The 23,533-nt window shown below is 41.4% G+C and overlaps 1 protein-coding gene across 1 annotated transcript; it reads right to left on the bottom strand.

Moving 5' to 3' along the window:
* Positions 1 to 10,092: 10,092 nt before the first annotated feature.
* LOC121558103 lies at positions 10,093 to 19,969 on the bottom strand. The gene is made up of 15 exons (XM_045225532.1): positions 19,890 to 19,969; positions 19,635 to 19,759; positions 18,826 to 18,968; positions 18,566 to 18,601; positions 18,422 to 18,479; positions 17,645 to 17,787; positions 17,395 to 17,503; positions 17,138 to 17,280; positions 15,010 to 15,118; positions 14,727 to 14,869; positions 14,577 to 14,603; positions 14,410 to 14,470; positions 14,176 to 14,318; positions 13,985 to 14,021; positions 10,093 to 10,166 (listed from the first exon to the last, which is right to left on the bottom strand). Exons 2-15 carry the CDS (start codon positions 19,756 to 19,758, stop codon positions 10,162 to 10,164), a joined length of 1,281 nt encoding a protein of 426 aa, XP_045081467.1. The 5' UTR covers position 19,759; positions 19,890 to 19,969; the 3' UTR covers positions 10,093 to 10,161.
* Between the last annotated feature and the right edge of the window lie 3,564 nt (positions 19,970 to 23,533).

Genomic DNA, 23,533 nt, shown 5'->3' with positions numbered 1-23,533 from the left:
ATTGAGCAGAAGCCTACCATAACCTACACAAAAACATGGCAATGTTGCATCCACTACTCTTGTTTATTGGTGCAGTTTTGGGGACAAGAAAACTGGGTTGTGTGTGAGTGACATTTGATAATGCAATGGCTCTGAACAGACTGAGAAAACTCTGCCTTCTATTGGTCAAGTCAACTTATGGTCCCACCCACATTCCATATTGCAGGGATCATCAACTAGATTCAGCCATGGTCCTATTTTTTCTTTACAGATGGTTGGGGGGCCGGAGCATGATTACAAATAATTTGGAAATTGCAAATTGACCGCAAGAAGCCCAAACAGATATAATATTTGACTAAAATATAATAATTATAAATGATTACATTTGTATACGACCACGTGTCTCTCTATAGGGAATACTTAGGAACAGATTTCCAAAAATAAAATCACTTGGAGTTGATTTCCTGGTTTTTGTACAGTCTTTCATGTCCCCAAAAAAAGTACATACACACACACACACACACATATATATACAGTTGAAGTCGAAGTTTACATACACCTTAGCCAAAAACATTTAAACTCAGTTTTTCACAATTCCTGACATTTAATCCTAGTAAAAGGATTTTTAGATGCAGACAGGCTTGTGGCGTAGAGAACAGAAAGAATGAATGTCCGCTGAGCAGTATGAGTCCGAGTTGATTCAGAATGAGTCAGAGTTGATTGTGTGCTAACATTTACATTTTAGTAGATGCTCTTATCCAGAGCGACTTACAGGAGCAATTAGGGTTAAATGCCTTGCTTAAGGGCACATCAACTGATTTCTCACTTAGTCGGCTCGGGGCTTAGAACCAGCGACCTTTCGGTTACAGGCACAACGCTCTTACCCACTAAGCTACCTGCCGCCCTATACTTATGTGCTAAGATGACATGTCTTTAGTGAGCGGTGGATATCAAGTTTTTATCCTCTAACTATTGGACAACTGAATGTTCAAAGCAGTAAGGATCTCCATGATTGGGGCATATTGCATTAGCTTTAGGGATTACATGTCAATAGGATGTCTTACAAATATAAGATATGTCTGCATGTGATTTGATGTGAAACCGTTGAAGTCGGAAGTTTACATACACCTTAGCCAAATACATTTAAACTCAGTTCTTCACAATTCCTGACATTTAATCCTAGTAAAAATTCCCTGTATTAGGTCAATTAGGATCACCACTTTATTTTAAGAATGTGAAATGTCAGAATAATAGTAGAGAGAATGATTTATTTCAGCTTTTATTTCTTTCATCACATTCCCAGTGGGTCAGAAGTTTACATACACTCAATTAGTATTTGGTAGAATTGCCTTTAAATTGTTTAACTTGGGTCAAACGTTTCGGGTAGCCTTCCACAAGCTTCCCACACATTGTTGGCCCATTCCTCCTGACAGAGATGGTGTAAATGAGTCAGGTTTGTAGGCCTCCTTGCTCGCACACGCTTTTTCAATTCTGCCCACAAATGTTCTATAGGATTGAGGTCAGGCCTTCGTGATGGCCACTCCAATACCTTGACTTTGTTGTCCTTAAGCCATTTTGCCACAACTTTGGAAGTATGCTTGGGGTCGTTGTCCATTTGGAAGACCCATTTGCGACCAAGCTTTAACTTCCTGACTGATGTCTTGAGATGTTGCTTCAATATATCCACATAATTTTCCTTCCTCATGATGCCATCTATTTTGTGAAGTGCACCAGTCCCTCCTGCAGCAAAGCACCCCCACAGCATGATGCTGCCATCACCGTGCTTCACGGTTGGGATGGTGTTCTTCGGCTTGCAAGCAGCCCCCTTTTTCCTCCAAACATAACGATGGTCATTATGGCCAGACAGTTCTATTTTTGTTTCATCAGACCAGAGGAAATTTCTCCAAAAAGTACGATCTTTGTCCCCATGTGCAGTTGCAAACCGTAGTCTGGCTTTTTTATGTCGGTTTTGGAGCAGTGGCTTCTTCCTTGCTGAGCGGCCTTTCAGGTTATGTCGATATAGGACTCGTTTTACTGTGGATATTGATACTTTTGTACCTGTTTCCTCCAGCATCTTCACAAGGTCCTTTACTGTTGTTCTGGGATTGATTTGCACTTTTCGCACCAAAGTATGTTCATCTCTAAGAGACAGAACTCATCTCCTTCCTGTGCAGTATAACGGCTGCGTGGTCCCATGGTGTTTATACTTGCGTACTATAGTTTGTACAGATGAATGTGGTACCTTCAGACGTTTGGAAATTGCTCCCAAGGATGAAGCAGGTCTACAATTCTTTTTCTGAGGTGTTGGCTGATTTCTTTTGATTTTCCCATGATGTCAAGCAAAGAGGCACCGTGTTTGAAGGTAGGCCTTGAAATACATCCACAGGTACACCTCCAATTGACTACATTGATGTAAATTAGCCTATCAGAAGCTTCTAAAGCCATGACATCATTTTCTGGAATTTTCCAAGCTGTTTAAAGGCACAGTCAACTTAGTGTATGTAAACTGCTGACCCACTGGAATTGTGATACAGTGAATTATAAGTGAAATAATCTGTCTGTAAACAATTGTTGGAAAAATTACTTGTGTTATGCACAAAGTAGATGTCCTAACTGACTTGCCAAAACTATAGTTTGTTAACAAAAAAATTTCTGGAGTGGTTGAAAAACGAGTTTTAATGACTCCAACCTAAGTGTATGTAAACTTCCGACTTCAACTGTTTTGCGGGTACTATTTAATGAAGCTGCCAGTTGAAGACCTGTGAGGCATCTGTTTCTCAAAATAGACACTCTAATGTATTTGTCCTCTTGCTCAGTTGTGTTCAGGGGTCTCCAACTCCTCTTTCTATTCTGGTTAGAGCCAGTTTGCGCTGTTCTATGAAGGGAGTAGTACACAGAATTGTACGAGATCTTCAGTTTCTTGGCAATTTCTCGCATGGAATAGCCTTCATTTCTCAGAACAAGAATAGACTGACGAGTTTCAGAAGAAAGTTATTTGTTTCTGGCCATTTTGAGCCTGTAATCGAACCCACAATTGCTGATGCTCCAGATACTCAACTAGTCTCAAGAAGGCCAATTTTATTGCTTCTTTAATCAGCACAACAGTTTTCAGCTGTGCTAACATAATTGCAAAAGGGTATTCTAATGATCAATTAGCCTTTTAAAATCTTAAACTTGGATTAGCAAACACAACGTGCCATTGGAACACAGGACTGATGGTTGCTGATAATGGGCATCTGTACGCCTATGTAGATATTCCATTAAAAATCAGCCGTTTCCAGCTACAATAGCCATTTACATTATTAACAATATCTACACTGTATTTCTAATCAATTTAATGCTATTTTAATGGACAAAAAAAATTGATTTTCTTTCGAAAACAAGGACATTTCTAAGTGACCCCAAACTTTTGAACGTTAGTGTATATATATATATATATATATATACATTTACATTTACATTTTAGTCATTTAGCAGACGCTCTTGTCCAGAGCGACTTACAGGAGCAATTAGGGTTAAGTGCCTTGCTCAAGGGCACATTTACGTCATTTAGCAGACGCTCTTGTCCAGAGCGACTCACAAATTGATGCATTCATCCTATAGCCAGTGGGATAACCACTTTACAATATTTTTTTTTGGGGGGGGGGTAGAAGGATTACTTTATCCTATCCCAGGTATTCCTTAAAGAGGTGGGGTTTCAAATGTCTCCGGAAGGTGGTGAGTGACTCCACTGTGGGGGGGTAGAAGGATTACTTTATCCTATCCCAGGTATTCCTTAAAGAGGTGGGGTTTCAAATGTCTCCGGAAGGTGGTGAGTGACTCCGCTGTCCTGGCGTCGTGAGGGAGCTTGTTCCACCATTGGGGTGCCAGAGCAGCGAACAGTTTTGACTGGGCTGAGCGGGAACTATGCTTCCGCAGAGGAAGGGAGCCAGCAGGCCAGAGGTGGATGAACGCAATGCCCTCGTTTGGGTGTAGGGACTGATCAGAGCCCGAAGGTACAGAGGTGCCGTTCCCCTCGCTGCTCCAAAGGCAAGCACCATGGTCTTGTAACGGATGCGAGCTTCAACTGGAAGCCAGTGGAGTGTGCGGAGGAGGGGGGTGACGTGAGAGAACTTGGGAAGGTTGAACACCAGACGGGCTGCGGCATTCTGGATGAGTTGTAGGGGTTTAATGTAATAATAATAATATAATATAATATATAATTGTATATATATATATATATATATATATATATATATATATATATATATATATATATATATATATATATATATATATATACATGTACAGTACCAGTCAAAAGTTTGGACACACCTACTCATTCAAGGGGTTTTCTTTATTTTTACTATTTTCTACATTGTAGAATAATAGTGAAGATATCAAAACTATGAAATAACACATGGAATCATGTAGCAACCAAAAAAGTGTTAAACAAATCAAAATATATTTTATATTTAAGATTCTTCAAAGTAGCCATCCTTTGCCTTGATGGCAGCTTTGCACACTCTTGGCATTCTCTCAACCAGCTTCACCTGGAATGCTTTTCCAACAATCTTGAAGTTCCCACATATGCTGAGCACTTGTTGCCTGCTTTTCCTTCACTCTGTGGTCCAACTCATCCCAAACCATCTCAATTGGGTTGAGGTCGGGTGATTGTGGAGGCCAGTTCATCTGATGTAGCACTCCATCACTCTCCTTTTTGGTCAAATAGCCCTTACACAGCCATGGAGGTGTGTTGGGTCATTGTCCTGTTGAAAAACAAATGATAGTCCCACTAAGCACAAATCAGATGGGATGGCGTATCGTTGCAGAATGATGTGGTAGCCATGCTGGTTAAGTGTGCCTTGAATTCTAAATAAATCACAGACAGTGTCACCAGCAAAGCACCCCCACACCATCACCTCCTCCTACATGCCTCACGGTGGGAACCACACATGCAGAGATCATCCGTTCACCTACTCTGCATCTCACAAAGACACGGCAGTTGGAACCAAAAATCTCACATTTGGACTCACCAGACCAAAGGCCAGATTTCCACCGGTCTATTGTCCATTGCTCGTGTTTCTTGGCCCAAGCAAGTCTCTTCTTCTTATTGGTGTCCTTTAGTAGTGTTTTTTTGCAGCAATTTGACCATGAATGCCTGATTCACACAGTCACCTCTGAACAGTGGATGTGTCTGTTACTAGAAGTCTGTGAAGCATTTATTTGCGCTGCAATCTGAGGTGCAGTTAACTTTAATGAACTTATCCTCTGCAGCAGACGTAACTCTGGGTCTTCCTTTCCTGTGGCGGTCCTCATGTGAGCCAGTTTAATCATTGTGCTTGATGTTTTTTGCGACTGCACAAAACATTGACATTTTCTGGATTGACAGACCATCATGTCTTAAAGTAATGATGGACTGTCGTTTCTCTTTGCTTATTTGAGCTGTTCTTGCCATAATATGGATTTTTTTTTTTTAGGGGGTAGATCAGCTTTAATATTGCAGATAGATTGTAACTTCCATCAATGTAATTGTCTGCATCACTTCCAATCCCCCATATGTTTTTTTTTTCTCGCAAATATATATAGATACATACACAATATATATATATATATATATATATATATATATATATATATATATATATATATATATATATACATACAAACACATATACAGTGGGGAAAAAAGTATTTAGTCAGCCACCAATTGTGCAAGTTCTCCCACTTAAAAAGATGAGAGAGGCCTGTAATTTTCATCATAGGTACACTTCAACTATGACAGACAAATTAAGAAAAAAAAATCCAGAAAATCACACTGTAGGATTTTTAATGAATTTATTTGCAAATTATGGTGGAAAATAAGTATTTGGTCACCTACAAACAAGCAAGATTTCTGGCTCTCACAGACCTGTAACTTCTTCTTTAAGAGGCTCCTCTGTCCTCCACTCGTTACCTGTATTAATAGCACCTGTTTGAACTTGTTATCAGTATAAAAGACACCTGTCCACAACCTCAAACAGTCACACTCCAAACTCCACTATGGCCAAGACCAAAGAGCTGTCAAAGGACACCAGAAACAAAATTGTAGACCTGCACCAGGCTGGGAAGACTGAATCTGCAATAGGTGAACAGCTTGGTTTGAAGAAATCAACTGTGGGAGCAATTATTAGGAAATGGTAGACATACAAGTCCACTGATAATCTCCCTCGATCTGGGGCTCCACGCAAGATCTCACCCTGTGGGGTCAAAATTATCACAAGAACGGTGAGCAAAAATCCCAGAACCACACAGGGGGACCTAGTGAATGACCTGCAGAGAGCTAGGACCAAAGTAACAAAGCCTACCATCAGTAACACACTACGCCGCCAGGGACTCAAATCCTGCAGTTCCAGACGTGTCCCCCTGCTTAAGCCAGTACATGTCCAGGCCCTTCTGAAGTTTGCTAGAGTGCATTTGGATGATCCAGAAGAGGATTGGGAGAATGTCATATGGTCAGATGAAACCAAAATAGAACTTTTTGGTAAAAACTCAACTCGTCGTGTTTGGAGGACAAAGAATGCTGAGTTGCATCCAAAGAACACCATACCTACTGTGAAGCATGGGGGTGGAAACATCATGCTTTGGGGCTGTTTTTCTGCAAAGGGACCAGGACGACTGATCCATGTAAAGGAAAGAATGAATGGGGCCATGTATCGTGAGATTTTGAGTGAAAACCTCCTTCCATCAGCAAGGGCATTGAAGATGAAACGTGGCTGGGTCTTTCAGCATGACAATGATCCCAAACACACTGCCCGGGCAACGAAGGAGTGGCTTCGTAAGAAGCATTTCAAGGTCCTGGAGTGGCCTAGCCAGTCTCCAGATCTCAACCCCATAGAAAATCTTTGAGGGAGTTGAAAGTCCGTGTTGCCCAGCGACAGCCCCAAAACATCACTGCTCTAGAGGAGATCTGCATGAAGGAATGGGCCAAAATAGTGTGTGAAAACCTTGTGAAGACTTACAGAAAACGTCTGACCTGTGTCATTGCCAACAAAGGGTATATAACAAAGTATTGAGAAACTTTTGTTATTGACCAAATACTTATTTTCCACCATAATTTGCAAATAAATTCATAAAAAATCCTACAATGTGATTTTCTGGATTTTTTTTCTTATTTTGTCTGTCATAGTTGACGTGTACCTATGATGAAAATTAAAGGCCTCTCTCATCTTTTTAAGTGGGAGAACTTGCACAATTGGTGGCTGACTAAATACTTTTTTTCCCCACTGTACATACACACATACATATCCTTTTTTAAATTATATTTCCCTTCATTACTTTCCAACCCCACCACCCCTTCCCTAATTGGAGTAAACTAGTGAACAACAATGCTTAGGCCTCTACTTCCAGCTTATACATACTATATACATTTTATGGACACAGTCAAATTTTACAATAATTATATTTTGTTTGTTTTTACTCCTGAACTTCCTCCGATCATTTTCATGATGTCCATCTGGTTTGCTTCTATATGCCATATTTTTCTAACTGTGCTCTTTCACAAAAGCTCTCAACCTATAACCTATATAGTTATTATGGACACAGTATGCTTTACATTAGTCACCTTGTTGTTATTAGTTGTTGTTAGTTGTTATTAGTCCCATCCTTCAGCTCCATTCAACACCTCCCATCTATCTCTTAACACCATCCATATTGGATTTCTATTTGCCATATATTTTTCAACTGTACTGTGATGTTTTTTCAAAAGTTCTGAACCTTTCTATTCTCATTGTTTCTACAGATTGTAAATTGAAAATATACATTTTTGCTAAAAGTATTATTATATTATTGATCGATTGACTATGACTTTTCAGATCACCTAGTAGTGCTATCTGCAGGGTTAGCTCCAGGTAAATATTGCAATCCTTTAGCCATTCCTGGACCTGTGTCCAAAAACAAGCTACAAATGGACAGTACCAAAACAAATGATCTAATGACTCTGTCTCTTCGCTGCAAAATCTGCAGAGCTGGGAAGATTGTATCCCCCATATAAATAACATTATATTGGTAGCAAGAATTGTATATAATAATTTAAATTGAAAAATTCTAAGTTTTGAATCTGGTGTCGTTTTGCGTATCAGTTCATAAACACTATGGCATGGAATCGGTACGTCAAAAATCTCTTCCCAACTATTTTGCAATCTATATGGGACGGCTGTCAATCCTTTGGTCCTTAAATGAAACTGGTATACTTTTTTATTTATCACAATTTTCTTTAACCAATTAAGTTCTTTAATGCAAGGCCGACAGACAAGTTCCTTACTTTTTCCCCCTTCCACTTTCCTCTTCCATTTTTGCGGTAATGCTGCAATTATTTGGTTGTAATTTTGGGTAGAGCAGACATTTACATACGTTTTTATTTATCTGCGTGTGCGACATAACTCCACCAGTCTTACCGATTATATCATTTACAAAGATTATACCTTATTGAAACATTTTGTCAGAACAAAATGTTTTTTTATCAATTAGTATATTAGAGTTTAACAACAATATTTGTTGCAAAATTTGTTTTGTAGTTTCTGGAGGATTAAATTGAAATTGCAACCAACTTTCTATGGATTGTTTTAGAAATAGTGATATTTGGGGGATTATTTCCTTTTCAAATAACTGAAAGTTAGAGGTTGTAATCTGAATAAAGGGAAAAAGGCCATTCTTGAACATTGGGTGAGACAATCTTACTAATTTGCTAGAGAACTATTTCGGATTTAAGTATAACTTTTGTATGACTGAAGCTTTTAGGTATAGGTCTAATGCTTTAATATTTAATAATTTCTGTCCTCCGAATTCATATTCATTGTATAAATAGGCCCGTTGCATTTTGTCTGGCTTGCCATTCCAAATAAAATGGAATCTTTTTTTCTCATATAATTAAAAAAACTGTTCGCTAGGCGTAGGTAAGACCATAAGCAAATAGGTAAAACTTTCGCCCCAGTCTGAGGTCCTGAGCACTCTGGAGCAGGTTTTCATCAAGGATCTCTCTGTACGTTCATCATTGCCTCGATCCTGACTAGTCTCCCAGTCCCTGCCACTGAAAAAACATCCCCAGAGCATGATGCTGCCACCACCATTCTTCACCGTAGGGATGGTGCCAGGTTTCCTCCAGATGTGACGCTTGGCATTCAGGCCAAAGAGTTCAATCTTGGTTTCATCAGACCAGAGAGTCTTGTTTCTCATGTTTTGAGAGTCTTTAGGTGCCTTTTGGCAAACTCCATGCGGGCTGTCGTGCCTTTTACTGAGGAGTGGCTTCCGTCTGGCCACTCTGCCATAAAGGCCTGATTGGTGGAGTGCTGCAGAGATGGTTGTCCTTCTGGAAGGTTCTCCCATCTCCACAGAGGAACTCTAGAGCTCTGTCAAAGTGATCATCCAGTTCTTGGTCACCTCCCTGACCCAGGACCTTCTCACCCGATTGCTCAGTTTGGCCGGGCGGCCAGCTCTAGGAAGAGTCTTGGTGGTTCCAAACTTCTTCCATTTAAGAATGTTGGAGTGCACTGTGTTCTTGGGGACCTTCAATGCTGCAGAAATGTTTTGGTTCCCTTCCCCAGATCTGTGCCTCGACACAATCCTGTCTCGGAGCCCTGCAGACAATTCCTTCAACCTCATGGCTTGGTTTTTGCTCTAACATGCACTGTCAACTGTGGGACCTTTTATAGACCTGTGTGCCTTTCCAAATCATGTCCACAAGTTGTAGAAACATCTCAAGGATGATTAATGGAAACAGGATGCACCTGAGCTCAATTTCGAGTCTCATAGCAAACGGTCTGAATACTTATGTAAATAAGGTTTTTCAGTTGTTTTTTTAATACATTTGCTAAAATTCTAAAAACCTGTTTTCACTTTGTCATTATGGGGTATTGTGTGAAGATTGCTGAGGATTTGTTTTTATTTAATCCTTTTTAGTATAAGGCTGCAACGTAACAAAATGTGGAAAAAGTCAAGGGGTCTGATTACTTTCCGAAGGCACTGTATATATATATATTTTTTTACTTTGGGGGCCAAATAAAACCACCCACGGGCCAAATTCGGCACGCGGAACGCCAGTTGGGGAACCCTGCCATATTGGCTGGTATAAAATAAAGGAAAAAATGGACACAAGAATTTAAAGTGTAGTGTTTATATTTATTGTAAATTACGGAATAGTTAATTCCTCATGGGGTCCAGTCTTCTTCATCCTGTTGGAGGAAATAGACAGTCAATCAATATCTGATTGTTTTGTGAATTAGGAGTGTAACATTAGTAAATGTGAAGGGTTCCTTAATCTTTTTTTAAGACTATGGTCATTGTAGTCAAGGTTTGTGAAAAAGAGTGTAGTGAGTGCAGTGTTAGTGACTAATGTGAATGGAAGCATACCCTGTGATGAGATGAGTGGTCAGGGGCAGGAGGATGAATGGGAAAGAGAAACAGGTTAACACAACCTTTTCATCACTGTACAGTACCAGTCAAAGGTTTGGACACACCTACTCATTCCAAGGTTTTTCTTTATTTTTAAAATTTTCTACATTGTAGAATAATAGTGAAGACATCAAAACTATGAAAAAACACATATTGAATCATGTAGTAACCAAAAACGTGTTAAACAAATCAAAATATATTTGATATTTGAGATTCTTCAAAGTAGCCACCTTTTGCCTTGATGACAGCTTTGCACACTCTTGGCATTCTCTCAACGAGCTTCATGAGGTAGTCACCTGGAATGCATTTCAATTAACAGGTGTGCCTTGTTAAAAGTTAAATTGTGGAATTTCTTTCCTTCTTAATGTGTTTGAGCCAATCAGTTGTGTTGTGACAAGGTAGGGGCGGTATACAGAAGATAGCCCTATTTGGTTAAATACCAAGTCAAGAACTGTAAACGAGGTTCAAGAAGAGGATGGTAGCATTTTCATAGGAACAATAACAGCAAGAGGTGACCCATGGATGATTGACATTCATGTGATGGAGAGAAATGTGAAATTCAAAATAAACACTGGTGCCAATGTGACTGTTATCCCAGACAATGTGTTCAATCACATTTTTGCAGGAACCAGCAAGCCAGCTCTGCAAAAAACAACTAAACCTCTGCTAGGACCAGGAAGAGCACCGCTGGACGTGATTGGCATCGCAAGTGTGGTTCTACGAAAAGGAGAAAAGGAAACACTGGAGGACGTGTATGTCATCAGAGATCTACACAGATCTTTACTAGGCAGACCAGCTATCACAAAGCTTGAGCTAGTTGCTCGACTCGACAGCATTGATTTACAGACACTGAAAGAAAGCTATCCAAAGCTGTGCAGCGGTCTTGGCACAGTACAACAACCATACTCACTCCATACTCCACGACGGATTCCTCTGACATTACTGCCAAAAGTCAAGAAAAAGCTAGAGCACATGCAAGGGTTCAAGGTTGTCACCAGAGTGGAGGAGCCCATGGACTGGTGCGCCGGCATGGTGGTTGTCCCAAAGAAGAACGGGGACGTGCGGATATGTGTCGATTTCACCAGTCTCAATGAGTCAGTGTGTAGAGAAAAATACATACTTCCCACTGTCGAACAGACCCTTGGCTCACTAGCCAGGGCAAAGATCTTCAGCAAGCTCAACGCGGACATGGGCAGATCCCTTCTGGCAGATCCCGCTAGCCGAGGAGTCAGTTAAGCTAACAACCTTCATCACACCTTTCAGACGTTACTACTTCAACCGTCTGCCTTTTGGCATCACTTCAGCACCTGAACACATCCAGAACAGAATGGTGACAGAGGTCACTGAAGGCCTGGAAGGTGTGGTCTGTCACATGGATGATGTGTTGGTCTGGAGACAAACTCAGGAGGAGCATGATGCAAGACTTCATGCCGCATTGCAGAAGATAGAAAAAGCCGGCTTAACTCTGAGCATGGACAAATGTGACCTGTCGAAGGAGGAAGTGAAGTTCATGGGCCACATTATCTTGGACAAAGAAGTACAGCCCGACCCGACAAAGATGGAGGCTGTCAAGGAAATGGCGGAGCCATCCAACGTCAGCGAGCTACAGAGTTTTCTAGGAATGGTGAACCAACTGGGAAAGTTCATCCCTCAGTTAGCAGAAAAGGACAAACCTCTCAGAGACCTACTCTCAAAGAAAAACCATTGGTACTGGGGGGCTGACCAAGTCAGAGCCTTCAAAGAGCTGAAGGAGGAGCTGACATCCACACCTGTGCTAGCCCTGTACGACCCAAACAAAGAGATTAAGGTGTCAGCCGATGCATCTTCCTACGGACTAGGAGGAATGCTGCTGCAGAAGAAGAGCGAGGAAAGGAGACCCGTTGCCTACGCTTCCCGGTCTCTCACACCAACAGAGCAGAGATACGCTCAAGTGGAAAAAGAAGCTTTCGGGCTGACATGGGCATGTGAAAGATTCAGAGACTTTCTCATTGGTCAACACTTTCAGCTTGAAACTGATCACAAACCACTCCTGAGCCTTCTGGGGAACCAACCCTTGGACACCCTTCCCCCACGAATCCAACGCTTCAGGATGAGACTTATGAGATACTCCTACACGATTGCTCAAAGCCGACAGTGTGTGCTCAAAAGTCATGACAATGTGTCAGGAAGGATGGTCTGAGTTCAGCGGATGCAAAGGACCACTGAAACTGTACTGGGCAGAACGCGCTTTTCTCACAGTGCACGACGGTCTTCTGTTGAAAGGAACAAGACTTGTCATTCCATCAGCCTTACGAAATGATGTCCTCTCTAAGCTGCACGACGGTCATCAAGGTGTGGTCAAGTACAGAGAACGGGCACAACAGGCTGTGTGGTGGCCTGGACTCAGCCAGCAACTGAACAAACTTGTGCTTAACTGCAGGACATGCATCAACGAGCGCACAAACCACACAGAACCACTCACACCATCACAACTTCCTGAGAGACCCTGGCAAAGATTGGGAGCTGACTTGTTCACTCTGAAAAGCACCACCTACTTGTTAGTGGTGGACTACTTCTCAAGGTATGTGGAAAGTGCAAACCTGTCTCTAACAAAGTCTGCGGACGTCGTAGTTCATCTGAAGTCCATCTTCGCCCGCCATTCTGCAACGATACGCCATCCCATCAGGTTTGCGTTTAGTGGGACCATCATTTGTTTTTCAACAGGACAATGACCCAACACACCTCCAGGCTGTGTAAGGGCTATTTGACCAAGAAGGAGAGTGATGGATGTTACAGGAGTGGGTCGCAGTTCCGGAGCGACCCACTACGTGTCATCCTCCGACAACCATAGGCACCTCCTCACACACAGTCGGGACTAATTATCTGCCTATTGGTGTCACCTGTGGCTATCTGATTCACCTGTGTATTTATGCCCTCACTTCCCTGTGTTCCCTTGCTCAGTTTTCTCTGCTAGTTCCTTGATGTCAAGCAGGACGTATCAGTGTCGGATCACGTGACGGAGTTACAGGTACTCGAGAAGTGTTCTCCCTGTGTCATTGGGTTTTTCCAGTCAGAGTTAGTATTTTGTATTGTTTGTTGTCAGACTGTTTTTTGGAGACCTATGTGCTTCTCATTTGTTTTCGTGTATAGTCCGTTGTTTTGTAACCTGGCTTTTGGACCACCAGTAAAGATCCTTGTTTCACCATCCTTGCCTACTGTCTACTGTCTATCCTACACACATCACACCAACCCTTACAGATGGAGTGCTGCATCAGATGACCTGGCCTCCACAATTGGAAAAACATTCCAGATGAAGCTGGTTGAGAGAATGCCAAGAGTGTGCAAAGCCGTCATCAAGGCAAAGGGTGGCTACTTTGAAGAATCTCAAATATAAAATATATTTTGATTTGTTTAACACTTTTTTGGTTACTACATGATTCCATATGTGTTATTTCATTGTTTTAATGTCTTCACTATTATTCTACAATGTAGAAAATAGTACAAATAAAGAAAACCCCTTGAATGAGTAGGTGTGTCCAAACTTTTGACTGGTACTGTATTTTCAGTTAAATTACATTGTAGCATTGAACACATTAAATCTTGAAACGCTGGTACCTTACCATGGGAAGAAGTCCTCTAGGAACTTCGTCATTAGTCTGGAAGTAAAAAGACGACAAACAACTTTAGACTTGTTTGACAAATCTTATATCAACTTATAACTTATATCAACATAGTAATATATAACTAGAAATAACAACCCTGATTTCTTTCAGACTAATCTGAATTTCACAATTAATAATAACACCATACCAAGTCAGCAAAGTGATTGACTGCCAAGGTGTAGCTCTCCAGGCCATTCTCTGCTCTCTTGTTGTGTTCCGTCACAATCTTCCTAGTAGCTAGCCAAATCTCCTTGCGCTTAGCTTCCTCCTCGGTGGACGGATAGGTCTTTCCTGCAAGCATGAAAAAAGTCAACTTGTTTAATGAGTTTGACTTTATGTATACAGGAAATATCTATTTCAGTTAGTGTTGAATCAGTTTTACCATATTGAACTTTCCATGTTTCAAACTCCTTGTGCACCTCGGCTTCCTCCCCATCTTGAGGCTGAGGAATAAGAGTTCTTGATCATACAATTACCACCACAAATGATTGATTCATATGTTCATGAACCTTATAAGTGCAGTGCATTGCAATACGTGCGTCACCCTACCCTGCGTCCTGTAACCTCCTCAGTAGTCTGTGAAAGGAAGCAACATGCATAGTATCAAGTAAGTATAAGAAACATATCATTAGTATCCAAAAAGCAACCCCCAAGTTAAACGTTTTTGTATAGTAGGCCTCTTCCTGACAGTGATCATACCCTGTCAGAAAGATGATTCATCCCCATGGTGTAGCTCTCCAAGCCAGTCTCTGCCCGTTTGTTGTGTTCCATCACTCTCGTCCTAGTAGCTAACCAGATCTCCCTACGCTTGGCTTCCTCTTCGGGGGACTCGTAGCTCTTCCCTGCAAATGTTCAGGTAACATTCAGACAGCGTCTACATTGGTAGTACTGGTTTAACCCCCACTGGTGACTCTTTAAATGGCTCTGTATGTCATCTGAGAAAATATCATTTTGGTCTTTTTCAGTGTTGAACCACTTTTACCATGTTTAATTTTCCACGCCTCAAACTCTTTGTCCAGCTCGGATTCATCCTCTCCAGCTGGAGAAAACAAAACCATGGAAAAAAGACCTTTAGGAACCTCCTCAGTAGCCTAAAAACAAAAAAAAGACAGACTCAAAAATAAGCAGAAGTTACATTAAAGCGGAAACGACTTTCCATAACAGTTTAGGAAAACTTTCACAACAGGTTAGGATAATTAAAGTAGCAGGTTAGGATAATTAGATTAAGGTTAGGAAAAGGGTTAGGGTTAGCTAAAACGTTAAAATTGTCCCTGACGCGACTCGAACATACACCAAAAGTATGTGGACACCTGCTCGTCGAACATCTCATTCCAAAATCATGGCATTAATATGGAGTTGTACCCCACTTAGCTGCTATAACATCCTTCACTCTTCTGGGAAGGCTTTCCAATAGATGTTGGAACATTGCCTGTGGGACTTGCTTCCATTTAGCCACGAGAGCATCAGTGTGGTCGGGCACTGATGTTGGGCGATTAGGCCTGGCTCGCAGTCGGCATTCCAATTAATCCCAAAGGTGTTCAATGGGGTTAAGGTCAGGGCTGTGTGCAGGCCAGTCAAGTTCTTCCACACGGGGGCATTGTCATGCTGAAACAGGAAAAGGTCTTCCCCAAATTGTTGCCACAAAGTTGGAAGCACAGAATCGTCTAGAATGTCATTGTATGCTGTAGTGTTAAGATTTCCCTTCACTAAGGGGCCTAGCCCAAACCATGAAAAACAGCCCCAGACCATTATTCCTCCTCCACCAAACTTTACAGTTGGCACTATGCATTGGGGCAGGTAGCGTTCTCGTGGCATCCACCAAACCCAGATTAGTCCATCGGACTGCTAGATGGTGAAGCGTGATTCATCACTCCAGAGAACACGTTTCCACTGCTCCAGAGTCCAATGGCGGTGAGCTTTACACCACTCCAATCGACGCTTGGCATTGCACATGGTGATCTTAGGCTTGTGTGCAGCTGCTCGGCCATGGAAACCCATTTCATGAAGCTCCAGATGAACAGTTCTGACTGACGTTGCTTCCAGAGGCAGTTTGGAACTTGGTAGTGTGTGTTGCAATCGAGGACAGACGATTTTTACACGCTCGGTGCTTCAGCACTCGGCAGTCCCATTCTGTGAGCTTGTGTGGCCTATCACTTCCGGGCTGAGCCGTTGTTGTTTTCACTTTACAATAACAGCACTGACAGTTGACCGGGGCAGCTCTAGCAGGGTAGAAATGTTACGAACTGACTTGTTGGAAAGGTAGCATCCTATGACAGTGCCATGTTGAAAGTCACAGAGCTCTTCAGCCATTCTACTGCCAATGTTTGTCTATGGAGATTGCATGGCTGTGTGCTCGATTATATACACCTGTCAGCAACAGGTGTAGCTAAAATAGTCGAATCCACTCATTTGGCGGGGTGTCCACATACTTTTGTAGTGTATCTAGCCACAACCAGGTCTGCCTTCAGAACAGCATGTTTCCAATAACGCGATTCTGTCCAAAATAAGACAGCAAACAGTTCACTTTAGCTGAACTGAACTGCCTTTTTTCTGTCTAATTTGAGAATAAGTTGACAGTAAATATTAGCTGGAGATCCATAATGCTAGTGGGCACGATGGATCTCCACTATCGTCTGGACTGGATGTGCCCAGACGGTAATATATACTCGTGTCTCCCGGCGACCGGTTCGTACATAAAACATGCTCAATTCAGGCTGTAAATGCTTCGATTTCCTCCTGGGGGGAAATATACGTACTTTCTTTATGAAACACCATTTTCCACCACCATGCTAGTGGTTAATGCCTAGGAATGCTAGTCCCGGATGTTGCGTATCGTGTTCACCCAATCAGGTTGCAACAGTCCGTTGTTTACCCCTGGATGAACGCGGGGTGCAACATCAGGACGTAACATTAGCCACTAGCATGGTGGTGGAAAATGGTGTTTCATAAAGAAAGTATTTTTCCCAAAATGTTTTGCCTTCTCGCATTTAAATCGAGATAAGGAGGAAATCGAAGCCTTTGAATGTTGTATGTACGGACCAGTCGTTGGGCACATCAAGCCCAGACAATAGTGGAGATCCATAGCGCCCACTGACCAGGCTACATCATACCATGTCAGAGAAGTAATTCATCCCCATGGTAAAGCTCTTTGGGTCATTCTCTGCTTTCTTGTTGTGTTCCATCACTCTTGTCCTAGTAGCTAGCCAGATCTCCTTACGCTTGGCTTCCTCCTCGGTGGAACCATAGCTCTTCCCTGCAAATGTTCAGATAACATTGAGACATAACGTCTGTATTGTTCATACTGTTTTAGTCAACTACCACTGGTGACTAGTTTTGTTTCTTTCAGTGAGTACTGAACCAGTTTTACCGTGTTGAACCTTCCACGTTTCAAACTCTTTATCCACCTCTGCTTCCTCCTCTCCATCTGGAGGCTTAGACACAACCATAAGGCCTCCTCTAGGAACCTCCTCAAAAGTCTGGGGTGTAAAAAAGACAGAGACTCAAAAATAAGACTATAAAATATTAGACAAGCTGTTTGTAGCAGAATATTCAACAGACTTTAATTAATTCTGATTAATTTGATAATTATTTGACAATAAATAATGGCACCACCTTACCATGTCAGAGAAGTAATTCATCCCTGTGGTGAAGCTCTCTGAGCCATTCTCTGCTCTCTTGTTGTGTTCCATCACTCTTCTCCTAGTAGCTAGCCAGATCTCCTTACGCTTAGCTTCCTCCTTGGTGGAGTTATACGTCTTACCTACAAACATGTCCATTTAGTAAATATTAGCACCTTCATTCATCAATACTTGGATAACACCACACTTCATTTTAAAAGCTTCATTCCCTTTAATTATTTAGGGGTCACCATGCTACTACCAGTGGAAAGAGTGGTTTTGTCCAAATAACCATACTAGCGTACTAAATAGTATGCGAAAAAAGACCGTTTTATAGTATGTGACATTTAGAAAAATAGTACTCTGAATATGTCACCTAATGCCCAATTGCGTCGACTCCCGCCATTCGTTCATTTTGGTACAGCGCGTCAATTTATCTGTTTATCAGCTGTTGTCAAATACGTGAGTCAGAAAAGACGAGTGAATTCTACTAGATCAAACGCCGAAATGAGTATGCAGTTTAAGTATGTAGTACGCTATTATGGGTATTCAGACACGGCCACTGCCTTAAAATAAAGCCTCATTCAGTCACAGGAGGCTGCTGAGGGGAGGACGGCTCATAATAAATGGAATGGCATCAAACACCTGGAAACCATGTGTTGATGTATTTATTACCATTTCACATAATCTGCTCCAGTCATTACCGACGAGCCTGTCCTCCCCAATTAAGGTGCCACCAACCTCCTGTGAATTCAGTTAGTATTGAACCAGTTTTACCATGGAGAGTTTTCCACATCTCAAACTCTTTGTCCACCTCTTCTTCCTCAGGTCGAGGCTGAGACACAAGACAGAGTTCTTCATCATACAATTATTATTATTAACCATATAGGGCAATGCATTGTATTGACTGTGGCACCTTACCATGGGCAAAAGTCCTTTAGGAACCTCCTCAGTAGTCTGTGAGAGGAAGCAAAGACACAGAGACTCAACAAAGAGAGTCAACAGGGGCTGCTAAGAAAATATCATATTAGTAACAAACTACAATAGATATAAATAATGTAAACTAAAAATATATGCCTAAGCCTGATTTTGAATGTTATTGTAAAGCCACTGGCTGAGCTAGAGTTTCTAAACTAACTACATTTAAAGTTAATAATTTACCAGTAAATATTGAACCATACCAAGTCAGCAAAGTGATTGACCGCCATGGTGTAGCTCTCTAATCCATTTCCTGCTCTCATGTTGTGTTCCATCACCCTCTTCCTCGTTGCTAACCACATCTCCTTACGTTTGGCTTCCTCCTCTGTAGACGGATAGCTCTTCCCTGCAAATGTACTCTAAATTTAGCTTTCTGTGTTAAAATGTTGACAACTCATTCATTGTCAATACAGTTATACACAAAGTATACCAAACATTAGGAACACCTTCCTAATATTGAGTTGCACCCCCTCTTTTGCCCTCAGAACAGCCTCAATTCGTTGGGGCATGGACTCTATAAGGTGTCGAAAGCATTCCACGGGGATGCTGGCCCATGTTGACGCCAATGCTTCCAGCAGTTGTCAAGTTGGCTGGATGTCCTTTGGGTGTTGGAACATTCTTGATACATATGGGAAACTGTTGAGCGTGAAAAATCCAGCAGTGTTGCAGTTCTTGACACAAACCGGTGCGCCTGGCACCTACTACCATACCCCGTTCAAAGGCACTTCAATCTTTTGTCTTGCCCATTGACCCTCTGAATGGCACACATACAGAATCCATGTCTCAATTGTCTCAAGGCCTAAAAATCCTTCTTTAACCTGTCTCCTCCCCTTCATCTACACTGATTGAAGTGGATTTAACATTTGGATAACAAGTGGATTTGAGTGGTTCAATAAGGGATCATAGCTTTTACCTGGTCAGTCTATGTCATGGAAAGAGAAGGCATTCTTAATGTTTTGTACACTCAGTGTAAATATCCATTGGTGAAATATTAGTACTGAATCAGTTTTACCATATTTAACTTTCCATGTCTCAAACTCCTTGTGCACCTCTGCTTCAGAGTCTTCCGGAAGGGGTTTAGACACCACAGATGAGACAGTAACAGCCACCAGTAGAAGGAGCAGGAGGGACTTCATTCTAGAGATGAGAGGCAACGGTAGAAAACATGATATCGATACACTCAAAGGCTTATCCACGTCCCCTTACTTCCCCCTCAAACCACACACACACACACACACACACACTCAACAGCAATGTTTTACTGTACCTTCTCCCTGTGATTGTAGACTCACAGTGTGTTGTACCACTGCACACTGCCACTTTATAGCCACCAGTGACACAATATGCAAACAAAACGGATGAACTCTGTTCAACGTTCAAAATCACATCACGCACAGTCTTTCACAATCACTTACAAAACAGCCTTTCTGAGAAGTCAGATGAACCCTACGTTTCCTAACCTAACCTCATCTTGATCCGGAGTCACCGGTTAGGTTCATTCCTCATCACTTTACAGTGCCTCCTTTCAACTAAGTGTCAAGCAAATGCACAGCCACCACTTCAATAACTCAGTTGGAGTGATTTAAAAATATGCGACTTATAATACTATAAGTAACTTGGACCGCAACCAGGATAGTGACGTGAAATGTACATATTTATTATTAATATCATGAATATGGCATACTATTTATAGGGTTATACAATAAGGTGACCTGATAAATCTGGATAAATCTGGATCGTGAGGGCCATCTAAAGCCCTGTTTATACCTGGTTCTAACTTGCGTCCTTTGTCCTGGTCTTGTCCACATTCTGATTGTGCCCACATTTGGAGACAATTAAAAGACACATTATGATCATATCGTGATCAGATCTTCCTGGCCACCGCCAGAGGTAGTCAGACACGCATTGTGACTGGATATCTTACAAGTGTAAACGGATCTGGACAGTGAAACCATTTAAACCATCATTATTCCCCCCTCTAAAGTAATTGACAGGTGGCACCATTGACTGATTACATCAATATGTGTCTTACAAAAAATAAATACATATTATTTTGAAAGAATATCTGTGAAATAATTTGCATAAAGGAAGGGACCAGAAAATCTGGTCACAATGCAGACACAGTGGACGGATAAGAGATACGTTTTAATACCATGTGTATTCACATTTCTGGAAATGTGGGCACGACCAGAATGTAGACAAGATCCGGACAAAGGACACATTAGCACAAGGTATAAACAGTTATTTTAACAGATGTCATATATATTGCAGTGTACATCATGTTATACAAACAACTAGCCACTCCATGCTCATTGCATAGTCCACAGCATTTGGGTCGTTCCACGAATATTGCATTTTGATATTTTAAGTAGAAATTGTGCACCAATATTGAATTTTAAAAGCCTGTTATATTAAATGAAGTGCCCTTTAATATAGACCACATGAAAAATTCAATACATCTGATTTAGGGAAGTTTTAATCCACTTAACCCAAATATTTCCCCAAGTTTTCACCTCATTGTAAAGCCCAATTATTATTATTATTTATTACATTTTTTGTAAAGCCCTAGTTGCTTTCTTGCTTTGACAAAGTAATTTCTGAAGATTATAATTTATTTAACGTGAATTACGTTTGTCTCTCATTTTAAGGTCAACCCTGTTATGTGAAGTGAACTCTCCTTTTACAATGGTGAAACTATTCCTTTTAAAATCTTTTTTTCAAAAGAAAGATTGAACGTCGAATAGTCAAATCATACTGTCAAAGCAGGTGATTTGTTTCACTATAGTCATTTTTCAGAATTTAACCTCTTGAAATGGGAAAATATGTTTTTTTAATGAAGTTGAAGATATACTCTTTAAAACAGAATGTTGACATTAGCTGAAACAAGTAGTTTTATTTTCTTTAACAAATTACACTACCCAAAAGGCACTCTATTGGTGGAACGACCCATTTATTACTTGGTAAAATAGGCTACTATCATGTTGTAGGTTCAGTTACATGAAGACACGACAGGTAGAACTCAGCAGGGTATCTTAACTCAGTTCAGTACTCCATCCTGCATCCAGCACATGTTCTACTGTGCTTCTAATCATTATCTATGCTCTGCTACTGCATTACCACTTCAGTGCACTATAATACTTATGACGAGAATAGGATACAGTGCCACCAAGTGGTCAACTAATGCCACTGAGTTTACCACTAAAGTTTAATGTAATGCTCTCCCAAGTGAATCAAATTTCGATCTCCAACCAATTCCAACCATGGACATGGTCTTAATCTAATTAAATCCCAATGCAACTTCAATCTCTGACAGAGCCATTTGGGAGCAGGCCTACCTATGGTCTTTGAATTAGTTGGACCCCCGTTCCTCATTCTCAGAGTCCCTCTGCTCTTTCACATTGAGGCCCTTTGTGTCACCGATGGTTGATGGAGCATTTGAAATACTGTGGTCTCTATATTGCATTAACTGTCGCTGTTCAATACAAACCCATTTACTGTTCAAACCCCCAGTAGGTAATAATAATTTGGTGTGTGCTTATATTTCTCCTATTTCACTCATGTACAAATATGCATGTGTGAATTGGAAATGCGTTTTTTTGCATATCCCACTCTCCCTGAGACAGGGTCTGCCATTATCAACGGCGACCCTGGAGCAATTAGGGTTGAGTGCCTTGCTCAAGGGGCACGTCAACAGATTTTTCACCTTGATTCAAACTAGGTCTGGTTATTGGCCCAGCACTTTAACCGCTTGACTACCTGCCACACAGTAGTTAGTAATGACATGGTAAGTGTGTTAAATCTTCTGAGGCTTGACTTTTCACCGGGGTGGAGGCTGAGGCAGATGGAGAGGCAGAATAGGAGAGACAATATAGGACTAGTAGGACAGAGACAGAATAGGACTAGTAGGACAGAGACAGAATAGGACTAGTAGGACAGAGACAGAATAGGACAAGTAGGACAGAGACAGTATAGGACTAGTAGGACAGAGACAGTATAGGACTAGTAGGACAGAGACAGTATAGGACTAGTAGGACAGAGACAGTATAGGACAAGTAGGACAGAGACAGTATAGGACTAGTAGGACAGAGACAGTATAGGACTAGTAGGACAGAGACAGTATAGGACTAGTAGGACAGAGACAGTATAGGACTAGTAGGACAGAGACAGTATAGGACTAGTAGGACAGAGACAGAATAGGACTAGTAGGACAGAGACAGTATAGGACTAGTAGGACAGAGACAGAATAGGACTAGTAGGAGAGACAGTATAGGACTAGTAGGAGAGACAGTATAGGACTAGTAGGAGAGACAGTATAGGACTAGTAGGTGAGACAGTATAGGACTAGTAGGACAGAGACAGTATAGGACTAGTAGGACAGAGACAGTATAGGACTAGTAGGACAGAGACAGTATAGGACTAGTAGGAGAGACAGTATAGGACTAGTAGGAGAGACAGTATAGGACTAGTAGGTGAGACAGTATAGGACTAGTAGGACAGAGACAGTATAGGACTAGTAGGACAGAGACAGTATAGGACTAGTAGGACAGAGACAGTATAGGACTAGTAGGACAGATACAGAATAGGACTAGTAGGAGAGACAGTATAGGACTAGTAGGAGAGATAATATAGGACTAGTAGGAGAGATAATATAGGACTAGTAGGAGAGATAATATAGGACTAGTAGGTGAGACAGTATAGGACAGTATAGGACTAGTAGGACAGAGACAGTATAGGACTAGTAGGACAGAGACAGTATAGGACTAGTAGGACAGAGACAGTATAGGACTAGTAGGACAGAGACAGTATAGGACTAGTAGGACAGAGACAGTATAGGACTAGTAGGACAGAGACAGTATAGGACTAGTAGGACAGAGACAGTATAGGACTAGTAGGAGAGACAATATTGGACTA

The sequence above is a fragment of the Coregonus clupeaformis genome, chromosome 16, assembly GCF_020615455.1.
Source record: "Coregonus clupeaformis isolate EN_2021a chromosome 16, ASM2061545v1, whole genome shotgun sequence".
NCBI lineage: Eukaryota > Metazoa > Chordata > Actinopteri > Salmoniformes > Salmonidae > Coregonus > Coregonus clupeaformis.
Note: the sequence above shows the minus strand (reverse complement) of the source record. Positions and strands in the feature narration are given on the sequence as shown.

Excerpts from the sequence above, each read along its gene's own strand:
- LOC121558103 (XM_045225532.1), bottom strand. The coding sequence starts at position 19,758 with ATGAAGTCCCTCCTGCTCCTTCTACTGGTGGCTGTTACTGTCTCATCT. Across the intron at positions 14,604-14,726 it reads TGAATCATCTTTCTGACAGG|ACTACTGAGGAGGTTACAGG; the intron begins GTATGATCACTG and ends TTCCTTTCACAG. Across the intron at positions 14,319-14,409 it reads AACATGGAAAGTTCAATATG|GAAAGACCTATCCGTCCACC; the intron begins GTAAAACTGATT and ends TCATGCTTGCAG.